This window comes from Lepidochelys olivacea (assembly GCF_965140295.1).
Source record: "Lepidochelys olivacea isolate rLepOli2 genome assembly, chromosome: 2".
In the NCBI taxonomy this organism is placed as follows: domain Eukaryota; kingdom Metazoa; phylum Chordata; order Testudines; family Cheloniidae; genus Lepidochelys; species Lepidochelys olivacea.
The window spans coordinates 64,938,742-64,961,199 of NC_140412.1; the positions used below are offsets into that span (position 1 = coordinate 64,938,742).

The 22,458-nt window shown below is 38.6% G+C and overlaps 1 protein-coding gene across 6 annotated transcripts in view; it reads right to left on the reverse strand.

Annotated features, from left to right (window-relative positions):
* Positions 1-22,458, reverse strand: part of NKAIN3 (sodium/potassium transporting ATPase interacting 3) — a gene marked incomplete at its 3' end in the record, with an annotated part of 514,515 nt that overhangs the window by 269,306 nt on the left and 222,751 nt on the right. For all 6 annotated transcript variants that reach the window (XR_014710250.1, XM_084619357.1, XM_084619356.1 and 3 more), the window contains exons 2-3: positions 17,828-17,965; positions 8,808-8,888 (exon numbers count right to left, since the gene is read on the reverse strand). Coding sequence is in view for 5 of the 6 variants with exons in the window: in XM_084619357.1 (XP_084475483.1) it covers positions 8,808-8,888; positions 17,828-17,965 (219 nt within the window). The remainder of the gene's footprint in view (positions 1-8,807; positions 8,889-17,827; positions 17,966-22,458) is intronic.

A 22,458-nucleotide genomic window follows, 5' to 3' on the forward strand; every position in this document is an offset into this window, starting at 1 on the left:
GGTTCAGTGGTAAAGCAAAGGCACTTTTAAAGGAAATTTGTCACAAAATAAGTTTTAGCTATGGTATAGGCCAATTACTAGATGGAGATGATTAAATTGTTGATGATGATGCAGAAAAGACAGAAGTGTTCAATAAATATTTCTGTTCTGTGTCTGGAAAGAAACAGGATGATGTACTTGTACTTCTCAGTCCCTTAGTAACTAAGGAGAATGTTAAACAACATTTGCTAGGGATTAACATTTTTAAATCCTCAGACCTGAGTAACTTGCACCCAAGAGTCCTAAAAGAGTTGGCTGAGGAGATCCCTGACCTGTTAATTTTTAATAATTTTGGACTAGTAGGAAAATTCCAGTGGATTGGAAGAGTGCTAGTGTGGTGCAACTATTCATAAAGGGTAAGTGGGCCAGTCTGACATCAAGCCAACACAAAATAATGGGAAAGCTGATACAGGATTCAGCCAATAAAGAAGTAAAGGATGAGAATATAATTAATGACGGTCAACATGGTTTTTTGGAAAATAGGTCTTGTTAAAAAAACTGATTTCATTTTTGATGGGATTATAAAATTTGATTAAGGGTAACTGGGTATATGCAATAGACCTTTGTAAGTCTTATTCCCACACAGAATTCTGATTAAGAATTAGCACGATACAATATCAATAAACCATACACTAAATAGATTGTGAACTGACAGATCTCAAAAATTAATAATCAATCAAGAGTCGTCGTCATCAAATGAGTGTTTCTAGTGTGGTTCTGCAAGGATCAGTACCAGACCCGAAGCTGTCCAACATTTTCATCAAGGACCTGGAAGCAGGTGTAGAGTCACTGCTGATAAACTTTGTGGATAACTCAAAGATTGGCAAAGAGGTAAATAATAGTGAGGACAAGGGAGTCATGCAGAGCAATCTGGATCACTTGGTAAATTGATGCTAATTAAACAAAATGTGTTTTTAATGCAACCAAATGCAGTGTTCTACATATGGGATCAAGGAATGCAGGCTATACCTAAAAATGGGACGGGGGAACTGTATCCTTGAAAGCTGACTCTGAAAAGTATTTAGGTATCATAGCGGACAAGCAACTCAACAGGAGATCCTAATAAAATACTATGGCAAAAAGGGTTAGTGCAATCCTTAGAGTTACAAACAAGGGAGTAGTGAGGTAATTTCATCTGTACATACAGCATTTGTGAGACTGATACTGGGTGCAGTTGTAGTGACCGCATTTTTAAAGGATATTGAAAAACTTGATTAGGGTACACAAAACATCCATAAAAATGATTTGTGGTCTGGAGAAAATGCCTTACAGTGAGACACTTAAAAAGCTCAGTCTGTTTAATTTATCAAATAGAAGATTGAGGAGACTTGATTACAGTTTAAGTACCTCCACAGGGAGAAAATACCACATACTGAAGGGCTCTTAATCTAGCAGAAAAAGTCATAACAAGAACCAATGGCGAGAAGCTAAAGCCTGACAAATTCAAATTAGAAATAAGGCACACAACAGTGAGGGTCACTGGAACAAATTACAAAGGGAAGTGGTGAATTCTCCATCTCTTGATTTCGTCAAATTACGACTGGATGGCTTTCTGCAGATATGGTTTAGCCAAACAAGTTATTGGGCTAAATACAGGAGTAAATGGGTGAAATTTAATGGCTGTGATACACAGGTGGTCAGACATGATGATCTAATGGTCCTGTAATAGCCCTAAATTCTATGAATCTATAACTCTGGATGTTCTCCTTATCCATATAAATGTCCACTTTTCGAATCCGGCCAAGCTCTTAATCTCAATGATACCATGTGACAGTGAGTTCTGATGGTGGTTTCAGTAAGAGTCTGTAGAATCCAACAAGATGAGACCTTCCTACCTTCTTCCTTTGCTATACAATTTGGGATTTTTTTTAGGACCATTTAAATTATTCAAATACTATACAATTCTTGAACATTTCTGCCAAAAGCCGAAGGGAATGGTCATGTACACCAACAAATATCAGAACAGCTTAAAAATTTACATTAGCAAATCTATCCATGTAACCAGCTTTTTAAACTGTACTTGTCACAGTGGTATCTGAGAATCTGGCTAGCCAAATGAAGATGGGTCATATGGGATGTCAGTTTTAAAATTAAAAATCAAGGTGTTATAAAAGAAAATGAATTCTGTTTAAACCAATATTGCAAAACTTAATGGCTTTAACTGTATGTAATCCTATGAGCCACTGTAAATGTCAGCTGAAAAAATATTAAATTCTGTTTTTTGCACCATCTGGAATTTATTCCCAATTAAGATCCTCAGCACTGTGAGTGTATCCGCTAAACACACCAATTAACATAAAAATGACATCTTCTGCAGTCTGAGTGGCATTTACTGGTGTTCTGTTTGTTCCATATGATGTTTTTCCAGAATGACCTGATGTTCAACTTGTACCACCAAAGGTTCAGCTAGTTGCAGGATTAACTCTCTTTCCAAGATTGAACAAATATTTCATAACTTAAATGGCACTGTAGTTTTACTGAAGTTCTGCAAAGTGGATCATCACAGATCAGACAGTAGGTATATTTGAGTAGTTGTCTGATTATGCTATTTAACATCTAAAACACCAAAATAAAACCAAAAGACAGCTGCTTCTTCTGGAATAAAAGTATATGGGCCTTGTGCTACTTGAATTTTACAGTGATGTAACTCCATAGACATCAATGGAGTTACACTGGTGTAAAGCTAGAGCATATTCCTAGAAGATTAGAATTCTTCTATAATTACCAGTAATTTTTAAGAGTGCATGAGTTAAGTATTTCCTGCACAGGTAACAATGATTTCAGTGCATTTTAAAGTTAGTAGTATGAATTGTATTTATTCTCTTTTTGTGTTGAATAACGTAAACTACATATTAAAAAGACAATATACTTTTGCACAGCTACACACTTACAAACACATGATCCTTTGAACATGCGTCTAATTTTTTGCAGTAACAGTTACTGTACAGTAATCATAAAGCAATGCATGCAGCTTCTGTTGATGCATATACTACTGATGTTAACCGAACATTAGAAATTACTGTTTAACTACGACTGCAGGGCATACTATCATTGCACAGAATTTTTGATTAACTGTCCCTACTACCACCCAAGGCCAAACTCATTATTTTGAAGTCATGCAGAAACATTTCAGAGCATTCCTAACATAACTTAGCAGTAAATTGGATTCCAGGTTTATTGCCAAAGTAGTTAAAAAAATTCAAAAGGTTGGTGTTTGAACAGAACATTAGGGAAAAATACTACATACAATTCACTTAGCATATTATTTCCCTTTATTGCATAGCAGCAGCAGCAGCAGGGGAAGAAGGGGACAATCTTCATAAAGAAGGGCATGCCAGAACTTTATTTTCTGGGAAAAATACAGTGTTAGACCTCTGCTGTAGGAAACGGTACAGCTATTATTAAGTATGTGGAATAAAAATAGACAAATGCCTTTAAATTTCTTTCACTTTTTTCCTTACTAAAGATGACTGAAATGAGAGAAAGAACTGCATCAGACAATGGATGAAAGTAAGACTGCGCTTGACTCTAATCTCATTTATGATAGTATAGCTTCATTGAGTTCAGTGGTGTTACTCCTGATATACAAGTAAAGGAAGGCCCATTACTTGTAATAAAACAAACAATTCAGAAGCACATTTATCACTTTTGGAGTAATAAAGAGTGTAAGGTGGAAAAGGTTCTAAAGTTCCCAAGAACAAGAAAGTGAAAAGTACTCCTTTTATCCCATCCCATCCATGCAAATTGTGGTTTCATAGGGGTAGATTAGGAAGAGCCAATATTTACCTAATGCTGCAAACATACATTAATTTATGACTCACAGAAACCCCCAAAAAAGGCTAGTGCCTGTAACCAAACCAATCAGCTTAGACCTGTGAGATCTGTGTTGCGTATAACACAGGAGATATTGGCAACTGATGGCATCAACTAAAGCAGATAGATAGTGGAAACGTAGAAGATGAGTAAATAGTGGGTATGCAGTTCCAATCCCAGGAGAGATCCTAACCAAAAGCAACTGATATGAATCAGAGGTATATGGGAAGAAATGCTCAGCAGACTTGGCCATGAATGTATGTACCATGTCTAATAGCAAACACTATTATCACTATCAGCTCTGAAATGATGTTCTCACTGGTAGATGTATTGTAAATTGAAATGATTATATTCAATTAAAAATACATCAGAGTAGAAAGAACAAATCATATCCATACCCAATGTATTACCCATTCAGGACTGAATTGTAACAGTAACAGTGCCCCACACCGAAGTGCATACATCTGAACACCAAATGGAATCCATCTTCATGCATACCTGATCCACGGTTGGGTGCCTGTGTTATATCAATACGAAATCCATATTACAAATGAGCCTTATATTGCATTAATCAAGTGTATTCCACTGGTGTCCACCATGCAGCCCATATTGGCACCAGTGTCCGCTATGGCCCCATGTGCATAGCAAAGGTGTAAGCTAAAGCTGCTGTGAGCTCCTTGGGTGAAATCTTGGCCCCACAGAAGTTAAAGGGAGTTTTGCTATTGACTTCAAAAGGGCCAGGATTCCACCTCTTTAACTGCTGCCATTTTAGGGGAGGGGGTAGGTTTTATTTTAATTCACTATTCTTGGATGTCGTCTCGGGATTTCACTCTGACCACAGATTAATTTTTTTATCAAAGACAGAAGACATTAGCACTACAATAGGCCTTTATAATAATTTCTCATTGTAAAATAGCACCTTTTTGTAAAACGTGCTCCCTTTTAGAGATTATTAGATATAATTTGCACCATTATAAAATGTGTGTCATGCACCAGATGGAATAACTGGGCTCCAGATGTAGTTTGGTTTTCATCAGGAATGATCAGTCCATATTCCAATTCACACTGTTTTGTTTAGGAAATAACTTTAAAGCCCCATTTTTGTAGCTTTTGAAGTAAGTATTACATTAGTTCTCCTTTGGGAATTTAATTTCTATAGAGTCTTTAGCTCTTGTGGCACAGAGTACTATTTATTATAAAGGCCAGATCCTCAGCTGGTATAAACAATATAGTTCTATTGAAATCAATGTAGCTATGTCTGTATACACCAGCTGAGGATCTAGCCCATGAATGCATCTATAACCTTGTCTCTAACCTTCCACATAGCCGCAGAACTGTCTGCAAATTTGGAAAGCTTTGATTGTTTTATCATTCTTTTTAGCATATGTGCAATGTGCCTCAGGTGGCATGTGACCAGGATTCATCACCGAATTTGGTCTGCTGGTTGAATCAGTAGCTTCCCCGGCCCAGGGCAGGTACTGACAGGGAGTGTGACATGAATGCTGAGCTCACTGGAGAATATGAATTCCCTCACTATATTAATTTACTGTATTGCAAAGTTGGAGCCAGATATTGCTCGCATTGAAGTCCACTGTGAAACCCCAACTGACTGTAATAGGGAAGATATGTTCCACATCTCTTTGTTCTAAAACAACTTCTGAAATTCTAATAGTTCTAGACCATGATGTAAGAATTCTAACAGACACAGAAAGTTAGCCTAAGTAGCAAGAATTTAAAATAATATTTTTTTAAATCCTTTGAGTAGTAAAATTGTGATATTATTCCACTACACTGTGATTTATCATACACTGTTAGTAAGACCACCCAAAATTGGAGTACAATGGTGAAACTGAATGGCTAAAGTTTTTAATTCACATATGCTGTTTTTAACACAGCCATCACTAAGGACCTGATCAAAAGGTCACTGAAGTCAATGGAAAGACTACTATTGATTTTGAGGAGCTAAGGATCAGACTTTAGAGTATTAAAATTCTTCGTAATACACTTTTGTTTTCTAGGCAATTGGTAAAAAGTAGCAGCGAAGGTCATCACACAACTGATATAAAAATAAACTTTTCTTAACTTGTGGTCACTTTAATGCTAAAGTCTAAGTAGTAAAGAAAAATTATATTGGTGATTTATTACCAGTCTGTCATTCTTGTGGGATATTATGTGTGATGTCTATATTCATTTCATAGATTCATGGATTTTAAAGGATCAGTATCAACATCTAGTCTGACCTTTTGCATAGCATCAGCCCAGTAATTCCTGCATCAACCCCGAAACTCCTGGTTGAGCTGCAGCATCTCTTTTAGAAAGAAAGCATATTTGCAGATGGGAGAAGAATAGCTACAGCTTCTAATTTAAAAGTTTAATCAACAAACAAAGAGAAACCCATCGCTGGATATACTGAAGCAAATTTTCAATGGATATCTTACTGTGTGATTAAATTATGTTTTCTTTGTTATAAAATGGACTTCACCAGATCTTTTGTTTGACAAATACTATGATGACTTTTCCTGATTAATAATAAAGGATCTAAACCACATATGATCTCATGTTAGCCAGTTGAAGTTTGTACTTTTATAAGATAATAGTATGAATTCACAGCCATGTACTTAATATTGCCAAGTCTGAGAATGTTAGAGATCCACTTCCTGGACACTACAGTGCTAATAAACAATGGTCACATAAACACCACCCTATACCGGAAACCTACTGACTGCTATTCCTACCTGCATGCCTCCAGCTTTCACCCTGACCACACCACACGATCCATCGTCTACAGCCAAGCTCTGCGATACAACCGCATTTGCTCCAACCCCTCAGACAGAGACAAACACCTACAAGATCTCTGTCAAGCTTTCTTACAACTACAATACCCACCTGCAGAAGTAAAGAAACAGATTGATAGAGCCAGAAGAGTTCCCAGAAGTTACCTACTACAGGACAGGCCTAACAAAGAAAATAACAGAACGCCACTAGCCGTCACCTTCAGCCCCCAACTAAAACCCCTCCAACGCATTATTAAGGATCTACAACCTATCCTAAAGGATGACCCAACACTCTCACAAATCTTGGGAGACAGGCCAGTCCTTGCCTACAGACAGCCCCGCAACCTGAAGCAAATACTCACCAACAATCACATACCACACAACAGAACCACTAACCCAGGAACTTATCCTTGCAACAAAGCCCGTTGCCAATTGTGCCCACATATCTATTCAGGGGACACCATCACAGGGCCTAATAACATCAGCCACACTATCAGAGGCTCGTTCACCTGCACATCCACCAATGTGATATATGCCATCATGTGCCAGCAATGCCCCTCTGCCATGTACATTGGTCAAACTGGACAGTCTCTACGTAAAAGAGTAAATGGACACAAATCAGATGTCAAGAATTATAACATTCATAAACCAGTCAGAGAACACTTCAATCTCTCTGGTCACGCAATCACAGACATGAAGGTCGCTATCTTAAAACAAAAAAACTTCAAATCCAGACTCCAGCGAGAAACTGCTGAATTGGAATTCATTTGCAAATTGGATACTATTAATTTAGGCTTAAATAGAGACTGGGAGTGGCTAAGTCATTATGCAAGGTAGCCTATTTCCTCTTGTTTTTTCCTACCCCCCCCCCCAGATGTTCTGGTTTAACTTGGATTTAAACTTGAAGAGTGGTCAGTTTGGATGAGCTATTACCAGCAGGAGAGTGAGTTTGTGTGTGTATGGGGGTGGGGGGGATGTGAGAAAACCTGGATTTGTGCAGGAAATAGCCCAACTCGATTGTCATGCACATTGTGTAAAGAGTTGTCACTTTGGATGGGCTATCACCAGCAGGAGAGTGAATTTGTGTGGGGGGGTGGAGGGTGAGAAAACCTGGATTTGTGCTGGAAATGGCCCACCTGATGATCACTTTAGATAAGCTATTACCAGCAGGACAGTGGGCTGGGAGGAGGTATTGTTTTATATACACAGAGAAGTCTGCTGCAGTTTCCACGATATGCATCTGATGAAGTGAGCTGTAGCTCACGAAAGCTTATGCTCTAATAAATTGGTTAGTCTCTAAGGTGCCACAAGTACTCCTTTCTTTTTGCGAATACAGACTAACACGGCTGTTACTCTGAAACCTATAATTCTAAGAATGTTTTTCCTTTGTGTTAATGGGTTACAGCATGAAAAAGTGTTCTAGATCATGTTCATATGAATATGGCAAATAAATTGATTTTGTTGAGTTTGTTATGCTAGGATGAAAATCAGAGGATGTTGTACAGAAGTCACTGTGGATACAATGTGGTTAACTATAAACTATATCAACATAAGTGCTACATGGTATGAAAGTAATATGTACATTGATGCTTCCAGCAAACACTTCTGCTCTAATCAGGACTTTGAAAAAGGACTCAGCAAACTAAAATACTGAGAACACAGTAAAGGGAAGCTTGACTCATATGTGCAAAAATGTCATCTTTTCTTGTTCAATTTTGTTTTACTGAATTTTTACACTGAGACCAATTTGCTCAACAAGTTGTCACATTAACCTTATTAATCAATGTCTTTATCTGCTTCCAAACCAGCCCCAGAACATTCAGGACCATATTTCATGTACTCATTCAAAGCATCTGCTAAAGAGATATTGTATGTTTTTTTAACAAAATAATAGTCAACCTGATAAAGTGGATTCAGCAGCAAGCTTTACTTTAGAGAGACACAGATGTTCAGTTTACTTACATTTACTTATTTCCAACCTATGAATATTGACTACTACAGACAAGTTGATATACTGGAGTTCTAGCTAGAAAAAAAACAACCTTTGAAGCTCTGATTACATGTAAAAAGAGCACACTAATTTTTCTCCTGGATCTAGTAATTTAGAACACTCTAGCATTGTTGCTATCAAAGTACAATCATTTGCTCCCCCACAACCCTCAAGAATTATAAGGGACCTACCTTAGAAAGCCCGCCTACTTCCAAATAGAAGCAGATAATGAAAACATTCCAGGTGACCCAGAGGGCAGTCCACACCGTGTACTAGACAAAAAGCCAGATGACAGCAAAAAAGAAAGAAAAATAAAATGTGAAGATGGAAGGGCTTTATACTGAGCAGATCATTACTTTTTTTTAGAAAATATATCAATATAGTTATTCTAAGAACCAACAAACAGAGAGAGTCCAGAAACAGAGTTCTCCTGGCTCAAGTCCCCTAAGAACCATAACAAATTATAAATCCAATAAGAGTAACAGACCTTGCCAATCTCCTGTACGTTACAGAGAAGATCAGTGTACTACCTGAGGCCTGCTTTTAACCTTTTATTTAAACAGCAATAAAACTGTTAAAATTACTGTAGTCTATCTGCAGTAAAGGTTTTGGCTTTTTATCATCATTATTTACTTAAATGGGATATTGTCATTATCATCACTATAGACTCTATATCAAAGGCAATAACTGATGTATATGTATGCAGTAACCAAGTTGTGATGTAATGTGTACTTCGGTGCACAGAGCAGCTAATACCAATGTGCCAGCATCTTACTCAGGTTTAGCCATAATGGTTCACAAAAGCAGATTTCAAAATAGGCAGGGGAAATCCATTTTTTAAAACCATATTAGAGAACTGCACATGTCTACATTAACATGTCACCTGATATTTAGTAGTAATGGGACAGCTGCTTCATACTTCCTACCAGGACAAATCCTGAAAGACCTGAGCCTTTTCCCCCAACTTCATTTCCAGAAATGTGTTGCTTGAAATTTCCCAAATAAATTCAGCCTGAGGTGGACACCCATCACAGACAATTTCAGCCCAAATAGTTAACATTTGGCAAAGTTATAAGCAACTGCAAATAGGATCGTATAATGGGAAACCTCAGGCAACCTTAATAATAGGCCACTAGCTCTGTGTGAAATATTTCATGAGGTAGACTTGCTTGTTTAAATTTGTTTCTTTTTCTCTTTTGAAATTCTGCTATTATATACATATCAATTCTGTCTCAGACCTATATCTATAAATATGTACAAATGAATATAATAATAAGGGCACATTTATATAGCTCCTTTCAATCTGAGGGTTCTCAAAGCATTTTGCATATTTAAACTGATACAGAAATGACATTTAATCCCCCAGTGAATTGCAGCCATTTTTGGAGTAAAACACAGCAACTGTTTAACAATGCACAGTGCCACTAAGGAGTTTAGGACAAAAAGCGTGCAACCGAAAGGTAGGACATTCCAGCGTTCGTATTTGGCTAGGATACTGACATTAATACTTTAGTTTTTATGAAAAATGGCCATAGGTAGCCATTCAATTTTATATCTCATCTGAAATGCAGTACCTCCGGTAACACAGTGTCCCTGACTCTAGAACAGCATATTGGCTCAGTGCTAATTCAAGGGAAGAGAGGCAACTACAGAGTCATACATCTAGGTGTGCCCTGGAGGTATCACAAGTATTGATAGAGCCCAACTCAATTTATGAGAGATGAGCGGGAATCATAGAACAAGGCAATATGATAGAACATGAATACTGTCAGTGCAGGATTTACCAAAGTATTATATTCACACAGCAGCTTTGAATACCTAAATATTTTGAAGCTGTAAGGTTCTGTGTGGAATTACTCTTCCTTGATCAATGTATATGGAATTTCTATATGTCCTAATTTCTTTCTGTTTTAAATCTAACTCTCTCTAGGTGTTTATACTGCACACATCACCAAGCTATAACCGCACCTCATGAATCATATTATTTAATAGAGTAAATTAAGTGAATTAGATCCACTCTCAGTTTAGGTTAAAGTGTTTTATTTTCACATCTCATTGTACAATAATACATTTATGCTGAGCTGGGCCAGGTTTGCACCGTCTTAACCATATGACTCATCATTTTGAGTGTTTTTCAATTTCATCACAGTGCTAGAAAAAAAAACTTTAACAAGTATTCCGTTAGCATTATTAATTGATTCTAACAGCTTAGAAATATTGCTAGCTATGGGGAGTTCTGTGAAGAAAGGAAAAGAATGTACAGAGAAATGGACCATGGTGTAACGTCACAGCTGTGTGATTAGTATATTACATTGTGGGTTAGAATTCAAATTTAATTCTTCTTTGTTCTTTGCAAATTAATATTTGTAAAAATTTTCAAATGAGCTAATATAAGAAAATTATGAACCAGTTTTTCATTTTGATGCCCACCGGGAACTTTGGCCAGATTAATCTCATCCACAAAGTTTTCAAGTGTCATAAATGTTATATCTGCTAAATGACATGGTGGATTGTTTTCTGAGATGTATTTAAATTAGAAGTTAATACCAAAAAAGAGTTAAAATAATGGAACTTTTTGACTTAAGGTGAGCAAAATATTCAGAGTTAAGGTTGTCATTCCATTCCATCTTTCTCTCACCATCGGTTGGCTAGGTTGCACTAAGGGTCTCAGACCTTTGCAGAACATTACACAGAAGTGATGGCTGGACATGACTTCTTCCATCCTGGAAGCCCATGGGATTGTGCCTTTCCTTGCAGGTGCAGCGCTGGCCACGTGATCCTTGCTTTCATCATGTTAAGGCAGTGTTTCTCAAGCCTTCTTATGGCGTGATCCCCTTTGCATTCACCTCTGTTAATGCGACCCCCGATACTTAGTATTCAGGTTGCCTTTGCACAAATGAACACCGCATTTTAATAGTCTACTTTGAAAACTATGGATGGGTAGCCAGGCCCAGATTAACTAATGTGCATTCAGCGTACTTGCACTGGGCCCCCATTTGAGAGGCTCCCCTGACCACCAAACCAAAGAAAAAAAAAGGAACGGTGAACTAGTGGCCTGGGGACCACATCCAGCCCACTAGATCACTTTATTTGGCCTGCCACCTCACGTGCCTGCCACCCCACTTTCTGATCTCACCACATTGGCTCCTGCATCCTCCACATGGAGCCAGTGACCAGAAAAGGCATGTTGCCACAGATGCTGTGAGAGTGCTCTGTTGTTTCAGTTGCAGTTAATGCTGTTTCACTGCCCCTAACACTGTTTGCTTAGAAGCTTTCTCACATTTTCTTTCCCCCCTCATCTTGTGACCCTCCTAATACCCTTTTGCAAAAACTGCTGCCTTAAAGGCAACAGTGCATCTACCGCAACATGTGTTAGCTGGGCCAATTGTGAAGGGCACCCAGAAGCAGCATGTAGCAACCTCTTTGCCAAATGGGGCAAAGAAACAAGAACATGCCACAATTATTAATAAACTTAACACTACATTGGGGGCCAGTTGAATTCAAGGTCCATTTCAGGATATTGGTCCTCATGATCAAAGACCTGAAAGACCTGTGGCCTGGATACTGTTGTAATAACTGGACCTACAAATTTACCCTAATTGTGAGATCAGCTGTGAAAAGTGAGTGTAAGTTCATAAGACGACACAATAACCTATAACAACAAATGTTAATGGGAAAAGATGCAAAAGTGAAACAAAAAGACTGAATTAATCAAAACAAAAAGACCCGCTGAAATAACTCAAAGGTTATGTTAAGATCGTGCTTGGTAAACAAGAAAAGTGTGAAACTGAAAAATCTATAAACCAAAACTGGTGTTTCTGAAAATGGATAAATTTGGTGGACAAATAATGAGGGGATGGGCTATTTTGCCAACCACTCCCATTTTTCAGTCTTTAAAGAAAGAAACTTTGCAGAGAAAAAATGGCTACTGGAGTGAATTTCACCATCATGGCTGCCACCTTACCATCTCCTGGGACCCCAGGCCTTTGTCATCTTGATCTTGAGAGATGTCCTGATCAAAATGGACCAGTCCGAGGACCCAGATGACATCACCACCTCTAGTAGCTCCATCTAAATCCTGAATACCGACTGGGATGTTGATACTTTGTCTCTCCCTTCCACATCCATGTGTCCTTTCCGCGCCCCCCCCCCATTTCTTCTCTTTCTATCCCTCTCCTTATGCCTTCTGTCTAATAAAAGTCTGGCTTAGATGGCCAAGACTGTATATTTTGCAGCATTACTGTAAGCTTGTGACCAGAAAGATCCAACTAAAACCAAAGCCCCGAACATCCTGATGCTGGTATAAGTTTGCCAGATCTCAGAGTGGTTGATGAGACCGTGTATTGTGCCTGTGTTTTTCCAGCTGGCAGGTTGCAAGTGAAAATCAGCAGCATGGACCAGAGCTGCATTTTCTATCTTTGCTGTTCTTCTCTCCCCATTTTTGTGCGTGTTCATCTTTTAGGAAACACTAACAGCAGCAGCAACAAGGACAGCACATCTCAACTGACTTATTCTCTTTTTCTCAAAAAGGACAGTTATTATCATCTTTGATACCATCTAAAAGATTGTCCAGCAAGGGGTTTTCTCCTAAAAACTCTCGCCAGCTAACGGGAAAGGGAACAAAGAGGGCAGTGAAAATGAAAGCCTGATTTAATAGTTTACATTTCAAATGCTTTAGCTGTTTTCCCCTCTTTTCTGTCTCTTTAATAAGAATTTTAATGTTGTGTTTGCCATCGTACTAAGCAGGCTGAGGCCTCTGTATACCAAACCCCGAATCTTGTTTGAAACTGTTTAAGTTTGAACCATGACTGGGTTATGTTAACCCCTCTGACATTTTGGGCCCATTTATTCCATCTAAATTAAATACCACAGCACCTTAGATAATAGCTCTTTCCCTGACCTGGTAGAACAATTGCAATCAGCAGAGATGCTTCAAGTGTCAGTCAGCAGGGTGGAGGTCTGAGAGACAGGGCCAGGGTTTTCTCAGAGGAAGGGTCTCAGCAGGAATTAGCTCTTGCTGGAGATCAGTCTCAGCCCAAGTTTTACAACCTTCAGAGTATGAGGCAAGCCACATTTTCCTGTTTGGTCCTTTCCTTGACTAAGTTAAGTACTAATCTGGCACTCTCTGAAGCTAAACTTATTTAGGAGGCATTTCTGAGACAGAAGAAGAGAAGAATTACTCATGTAATAACAACAATTTATGCGTAGTCATACTCAGACTTGAGAGTTTTAAAAGATGCAGTGTCAGCCTTAACTCTGATTTACCTTGCTTTTGTTAAGTCAAACATTTAACACATGTATTCATTTCTTTCATAATTCTGCAATACGGTAAATGTAAAATTTGTGTGTGAAGAGCATTACAGAGGGAGCTGGGTGGGAACTTCACTATAAATGATCTAGGCACAGAAAAAGCACTAGTCACAGCCTCCCTTACACACAAAGGCTTGATCTATTAAAGGTCTCATGCTGAGGACAAAGCAGGTCCTTCAAAGCCTCTGGAAAACATATTATACAATAATATTACAAATAAAATCTACACACATACATATATATATATACACACACACATACTATGGATAGGTGTCTATTAGGAATTGATATGAAATGCTAATTACTTTACATTCTTTCCTTAGATAGGATCAGGTAGACATAGAGGGCAAATTAATTGCAGTGAAAATCATCAGGGAACACAATATACACTACTACATTTTTTTCCTGAAATATTTGGTTGCTTTTCCAGTTAGACTGGATCTGATTAAGTCAGCTCCTGGATTTGAGTCAATCAGAGAAGATGACTCCGAAAGCCTGATTCAATATATTTCGTCTGCTAAGTCAGTTGAGTTGAGTCCTTGTTCTAATGTGTAATATCTGTCACTAAGGGACTTAGGGACAGATTTTCAAAAGCATTAAAGTGCCTAAAGATGCAGTTAAATTCCTAGTGGGATTTTCAGAAGTCCCTAAGTGAGTTAGGTGGTTAAATCCCTTTAGAAAATCCCACTAGGTCTTTAGCTACATCTTTAAGCACCTAGCTATCTTTGAAAATCAGGCCCTTATTATATATTTGCAATAACCAGATTTTGAGTTGCCAATAACCAGTCTGCTTGTCAGCAAACTCCATTTTTACCCCTATGGCCCTGAACTGTGACATAATCAGATCTTAGAATCTGACAGACAAACCTCATCATCCCTTGGGCTGGACTCCTTCACTGTCTCTTGCTTAGCTCACAGTGGAACATATCAGAAGTTAATATAACCCAGAGCTGTATGAACAAGCATGCTTCCATACTGTGGATCCCTTTGAGGAATCTGGGGACAGCTGCAAACAGCAAAGCCCCAGGAAGCACAGCTTCTGAAGGAGCATGGACTTTTGTGGGGGAGGCTATGTAGGATTTAAGGATCTGAGCCTGTCACTTCACTGGTAGTTTTGTCTGAGTAAAGACTGAGTAAATAAAGTAAGTAATACCACAGTGCACACAGACAATGACAGTCCAAGCAAACTGTTTTATGGGTAGAGCTGGGCAGGAATTTTTTGTCAAAACAGCTTTTTGACAAAAATGCTGATTCATCGAAACAGAAAATATTCACTGAAATGTATCCATTTTGACTACACTTTTGTTGGGTATGTTTCTCAGGTTTAGAATGGAATTTCTAGTCAAAACCAAAGAGACAGAGAACAACTCATCCCAGCACAGCCAATCATTCATCTAGCATATGGGAGACACTAGTCCAAGACCTTGCTGTGTACCAGGGACTTGAACCTGTACCAGTCACATCCCAGGTAAATATCATACCATCAGGCTATAGAATCAGTTTCTTGCTAGCCTACTGAATATTTAATTATTGCACCAAGTGGACCAGCTCCAACAGAGGAGAGTAAAAGAGCCCCACTAGCCAATAGCCCAGTGCTCTCCTGGATTGTCGTGGGGGAGGGATAGCTCAGTGGTTTGGCCTGCTAAACCCAAGGTCATGAGCTCAATCCTTGAGGGGGCCGTTTGGGATCTGGGGCAAAAATTGGGGATTGGTCCTGCTTTGAGCAGGGGGTTGGACTAGATGACCTCCTGAGGTCCCTTCCAACCCTGATATTCTATGAAACCCAGGTTCAAGACCTTGATATGAATCAGACAGAGCAAGGACGCAAACCTTTTTATTTATGGAGTTTTGCATCTCTAGTTATAAAACAACTTTTTATAAATGTTGCCTTTAAAATGTACTTTTACACTAAAAATAATATAAAGAAACAGTTGGTTAATGTGCTGTGTTTCATCTTTTATGCTGAACAAAAAGAAAGAGTTTTAACAGGGGAAGATGCATGGTTAGTGCTGGGACTGGGGGCTCAGGAGATTATTTCTGCCTCTGCCCCCAGACCTGTTGTGTAACTTTGAGCAAGACACTAAGGGTGTGTCTACACTTAGGGCTGCGGGTGTGATTCCCAGCTCGAGGAGACATACTCGCTCTAGCTCAAGCCAGCACGCTAAAAATAGTAGTGTAGTCTCAGAAGCACTGGCAGGGTGAGTGGCAAGAGGGGCTAGCTCAGCTGCCTTGAGTACAGACCTGTCTGGAGCCCATGGACATGTATTTGCGTGGCTAGCCTGAGCCACTGCCCAGGCTACTGTGGCTATACTACTACTCTTAGCTCTCTAGCTCTCACTGAGCCAGTATAAGTGTCTCCTCGAGCTGGGAATCACACCCCCCCTCCCCTGCCCCAGCTCCATGTGTAGATATACCCTTAATCTTTCTGTGCCTCAGTTTTCTCACATCTAAATGGGCAAAATAATGGGAGAATAATACATTCATGTCTGTAAAGCACCATTCTCCAATGGAAGTGTTAGCTAAAAGTGCAAAATAATACTTTTATCACTCCCTTCTAAATTCTTTATAAATGTTCATGAAGTTTAACAAAAGTGAGTATAAAAAAACCTCAATGTTACATTCAGACCACTTTTTTCTCAGGGGAGGCCCCCCCCCTTTTTTTTTTTTAGAAATAACAAAAAGTTACAGGAATCAACACTGGAATTTTTGATTCCTGGCTGGATTGAGATTATATGTTTCTCAGAGGTAATATATCTTACTTCAAGTTACATACATCAGGGGCAGGTCCTTGGTGACAATTTATACCAGTTTAGGATCAGACCCATAATATACAACAGCTATTGGCAAAGTTAGAGTCAACTGCAAGAAAGTCATCTCAGGAGTCAGTGTTCTCTGTGATCATAGGAATGCAGGAACTGGCATAGTGCATCATGCTAGAGGTGCATCTAGTCTAATATCTTGGATCCAAGAGTCGCCAGTACCAGTTGTTTAACAGAAAGGTGAAACTATATATTGTGAAATAACTAGCCCATAAATAATTTTTTCCCCAATTCCTGTCAGCTACAGGCTGTCTTATGGCTAAAAATATGACAATTGATAGCCCTCAGGTTTTTTTTTCAGTCTAGTCTAACTCTGGATATTCTCATTATCCATATAAATGTTTAATCCCTTTTTTGAATCCTATGAAGATGTTGGCCTTAATTGTGTTTAGGCATGGAAGGATTAGATTTTTTATTAGTGAATGTCAGTAACCGTTGATTTCTCCACACACGCACAGAGTGATGAAAAAATACATCCAACAATAATAATCAAAATTTACGTAGGCAAAGAAAGAAAAGTAGTGTCTGAGACCTTATTAGAGTTTGATTTAAGGATATTTCCTTTGTATAGTTTGACATGTGATATTGACAATTTGTGTTTTAATGGCTATAATGCTTTACTTTTTTTAATCTCAACGTCTACTGTCATTAAATAAGTGTTGTCTCATTCCCCCATAGTCTGCCCATGCATAATTTCCTGTAATTGCAAAAAATTAAATAAATGCTAAAACCCCATAATTTTGCATAACTGTGAACATTTTAATCGATAAAAAAACAAAATGCTTAAAAATAAACATAGATATTTTCCTTTGAAATTATAAAAAGGTAAGAATTGAATTCTGCCAAGCCTAATTATATTTGTGGCAGTGAGTTCTACAGGTTAACTACCCTGGATAGTTTTCTATACCTCAAAACCAGATCTCATTTATTGGGCCATAAGTTTCAAAATGATGGATAACTGGAGACCTCAAAAGATAATGCAGAAAGGATCATTCATATGTTTTCAAGCATAAAATATATGTTTTGTCATTTAAGAGGTTTTAAAGCCTACTATGAACACAATGTCAATAAGAGAGACTTACCACAACTATGTATCGAGGCCTAAACTGGATGGTTCCAAACAAACCCAATATGACAATTATTATATGTAGAAAATTGCCAAGAATAGGAGCCCACTGGAAGCCAAGAAAGTCAAAGATCTGCCTCTCTAATGCAGCCAGCTGTAAGGAAACACATAACAAGACATTAACAGTTTAATTTGGGGTTATTCAGAATATTTGTTATTTTTACGTCATTGCATGAGACTCTACCAGATTGACTTGGATTGGAGTTCTGTGGAGGCTGGAATTCTGAGAGCTGGACTGATAACTGAACATGTTTGCTTAACTCGTATACCAATTATTTTAGCGATAGAACACTTAAAAATATTTCTAGTTACATTGCCCCCTGGCTGATTTCAGTATTGTCTCACAGCTTAGCAGATAACCAAAGACTGGTAAATTCTCATCCAGAATTAACTTGTCCTGGTCTGCTGGGAGCAATGTTTGCTGATATTTATTTATTTAAATACAAAAATTGTTTCAAACAGCTATCAATATAGATAATGCCATCACGTTTCCCTCACTGTTATCATCCTTCCTCCCCTATTCCCTTCATTTTGTTGCATCTAGTCTTAATTATATTGTAAGATGTTTGGTCTCTCGCTATGGGTGAGATTCTCACCCACTCTTTGGCCTATTTACACTGGGTAAAAAGGTCAGAGCAGCGCAGAGTGGCTCTAAAACCCCAGATCCAGCTAGGGGAGGATTTCCCTGGCATAGGAACTGAGGAAGCTGGCTGTCCTCCAAAGACCTCGTCTCAAGCCCTGGCATAGGGACAGGGACAGGAAGCTGTGGTAACGGCAAGGCCACAGCATGTAGTGCTGTGGAGACTGTGGGCATCACTGTTGCCCAGAGGCGGCTGGGAACAAATTGATGGACCACTGTTAGCCGCTCAGGACCGTGTAAGTTATGCCAGGGGCCACTTCAGCATACTACCTTATTCCCCTTCCTCCCAGGCTGAAAGTTCTGTGCTGTGCCTCTTACGGGAGCAGTATAGAATCTCACCCTATATTTTTGTAGACTCCAATGGCATCCATATCAAGACTGGGCCATCCAGGTGCTACTATAAATTTAAAACCATGATCATTTCTAGCAAAAAGTCTGGACTAGAAACCTCTCCCCTGCTCACCTCCTTTGCAAATACAGGTTTTTAAACATCTTTGCATCAATGTTACTATTTTGATTCTCCAGCACTCACTCTTGACGGTCCAAAAATTGCTGTAAAGATACTAAAATCAGCTTTTCTGGCAATTCACTTTTTGAGTGTTAAATCTGGTTCAATATTTTTCCAGATGTAGCAAAACATTTTTGAGCTGCTAAACAAAATACCATGACTGAATTTCTATGCATGCCAGAGTTTGTTACACTTGATTTTACCTATATTGTTACGTACCCTAAAAATTACCAAAATATGTACTTAAAATATTGATACTTAGGCAGATGGAGAGTGTACAGCCCAATGAATACCAACCAAATCAATATCATATGTGGGTATATCATTTAGTTCAAACATTTTATTTTACACATAATGGACCATACTCATTTATAGGCTTTGAACATATTTAGCTGAGAGTGAATCTGGCCCGTTCTCTTTAAAACTCAGCCAGTGGGGAAGAGCTCTTTTTTCTGGCCTCATTTGTTGGGCTGTTTTCTCCTATTCATTAAATTATTTGTTACTATCCCCAAAACCCACAGAATGCATGACTGGTGAAGATCTACAGAAATCTTGAGAGGAAAGGGATGGGTAGTACTATTGTGCTGTTTCAAAAATCTACCCTCTTCTAGGTTATAAAACCTTATTTGTGCATTTGGAAAGTACATAGCACACTGTAGGCATTACCTAAAACAAATAACTAATAACAATAACAACACTAATGGTAACAGAAGGACAGCATTTCTAGTTCAAGTGCACCAAATGCACTAAAAAAATACAACAGCTATTATTATTATTTCTATTGTGGTAGCACCTAAAAGTAACTCTCAAACAGAGATTAAGGCCACCCACCTTTAATCACCTGTGATAGGGTCGGGCCAGGTGGCTACAGGAGAGTAATAGAAGGCAGATATATTAGCCCCAGGTTAAGTAGGTCCCTTTTCCCTGGGTAAGGTAACAGGGAAGGTACCAGAACAATCAGGAACCTTCTGGAGACAATTAAGACAGGCTGATTAGAACACCTGCAGCCAATCAAGAAGCTGCTAGAATTAATTAAGGCAGGTTAATCAGGGCACCTGGGTTTTAAAAAGGAACTCACTTCAGTTTGTGGTGTGCGTGTGAGGAGCTGGGAGCAAGAGGCACTAGGAGCTGAGAGTGAGAACATGGACTGTTGGAGGACTGAGGTGTACAAGCATTATCAGACATCAGGAGGAAGGTCCTATGGTGAGGATAAAGAAGGTGTTGGTTGGGAAGAGGCCATGGGGAAGTAGCCCAGGGAGTTGTAACTGTCGCATAGCCGTTCCAGGAGGCACTCTAGACAGCTGCATTCCACAGGGCCCTGGGCTGGAACCCAGAGTAGAGGGCGGGCCCAGATTCCTTCCAAAGCCTCCCAACTCCTGGTCAGACACAGGAGGAGTTGACCTGGACTGTGGGCTCAGAAAAACGGCCAAACTGAGGGCTGCTGTGAAGCTCCAAGGCAAGCAAATCCGCCAATAAGTGCGAGACCCACCAAGGTAGAGCAGGAACTTTGTCACACACCCTACAAGTAACTAACCCAGACAATCCCGGCTCCAGAAAGCTCACAGCTTGAATTTAAACAATAAGTTACAATAAGCAGATAAATAAGCAGATAAATGGGAGGGGGGGAAGCAAGTGCGTGGATATGGTAACACTAGGTACAAGTGGGCTTGCATAAGTAGTAGTTTCAGTAGTCACAGGTGACTATCAACCTAATCCATGCCGGGTAGTAAGGACTGATAGGTAAAGAAAAGTTATAAGGAGGAATTTGGAGCCATATACTTATAAGCTGGTTGACAAGTCACCAAAATATTTTTGCTGATAAATGCCCTTTTGCTAAAAAGAAATGTTCAAAAGAAAATTTCTGCTTTCATCTGCAATTACAAAACCCTGATTTTTTTCAGATTTTGGCAATCAAAAACAAAAACTTTGTGGTTTTCAGTTTTTGAAAATCAAATTTTTTCAGTTCTTAGGTAATGAAAACCTGAAAAAAAGTTTGTGAAAAATGTTGATGAAAACTTAAAATAAACTTTCTTCAGAAATTTACAGAAGATAAACTACATTTCCCACCAGCTCTCTTTGTGGCTGACTATGCAAATCTTGGTGTTCGTTAGCTACCAGTGTTCCATTACAGTAGTTCTAAGGATGGAAGATCCACTCCTATTATGAAAAGAGCACTACTCCAGTGAGTGGAGATATCAGAGAGTCTAGCAGCAGGACACTATAGTAGGATTATACAAAATCTCTTAATAAGAATGAGTCAGATTTTTGACTGGATTTTCTTCTATGTTTCATTAAGTTGGTCTTACCTTTTCCTGTGTCCTTCTTCCTACAAAGTGCACTGAAAGGGTACTGCAATGATATTGCTGTGCTGCAATGATATTGCTCAATAGTGCTCAGTCATTTTCCTCTGGCCTGTGCCAAACCCTTTCAATTTTCTGTGTTGAAAACCAGAAAGAGATTGGGTTCATCTTAATTCATAGTCCTGCTTGGTTTGATGAGATGAACCACCTCAGATTAACCTTACTTCACTTGCAATGTGAGTGGGGAGGAATTTTCGGTACTAGATATCCTGCTTATCATGATGCAGACACAGAATAAGGGGTCAGACAGCAGGAAGGAAGCCTGTATGAGAACTACAAAAAGTAATCAGACCACATGCCTGACTGTAAGCACCAACAGCTAGCCCCCTATGCAGCACAGTCCTCCAATAATTGTTCAGTCCTATTATGCTTTCCAAGTACAAATCAGAGCTTGTCTGGGTGATGAGCCACCACAGCAGACTTAGGAAGTCAACTTTTCAAAAATGAGTGTGAAAATTCAATTTCCTTTTCTGTCATCAACCTCAGGGATAACACTCAATTTTACATTATAAAGAGAAGACCCATATTATAAAGGGCACACTAGTTTGAGACCAGTTATTACAAATTCTACACCCTTCAGAGTGGAAGTGCCAAATTGAAAGATTTTGCACTTAAAGAAGGATGCTTCATAAAGCCTTACAATAAAATGTTTATTTTCATAAAACCAAACTAAAATGGCACTATTTAAAAACATCTGTGGCCCTGATATATTGTACATTGTTGGGTTTATAATACTGGAAATGTATTATCTTTTCTGTATTTGAAATTAGAAAACCACTTAGATGTTATGTAGAAACAATACATAATAATATTTAATTACGTATACATTTTATTTCTAGGATGCTTGCTTTCAGCAGCAATCTATGCATCCTACTCAAAATCTACCAAGAAAGAGTGAAGTTAATTAATTACAACTACATCAAAGTGTGGTGTCAAAAGCTTTTTTGAAATAAAAACAGTAAAACTCTATTAAAATATTTCAAATCTATGGCCTTTCTCAACTGTGTTTTATGGTTCCCCAGTCTTAAAACAAAACAAAACATAACAAAACAAAATTAAAAAGCACAATAAAAACAAAT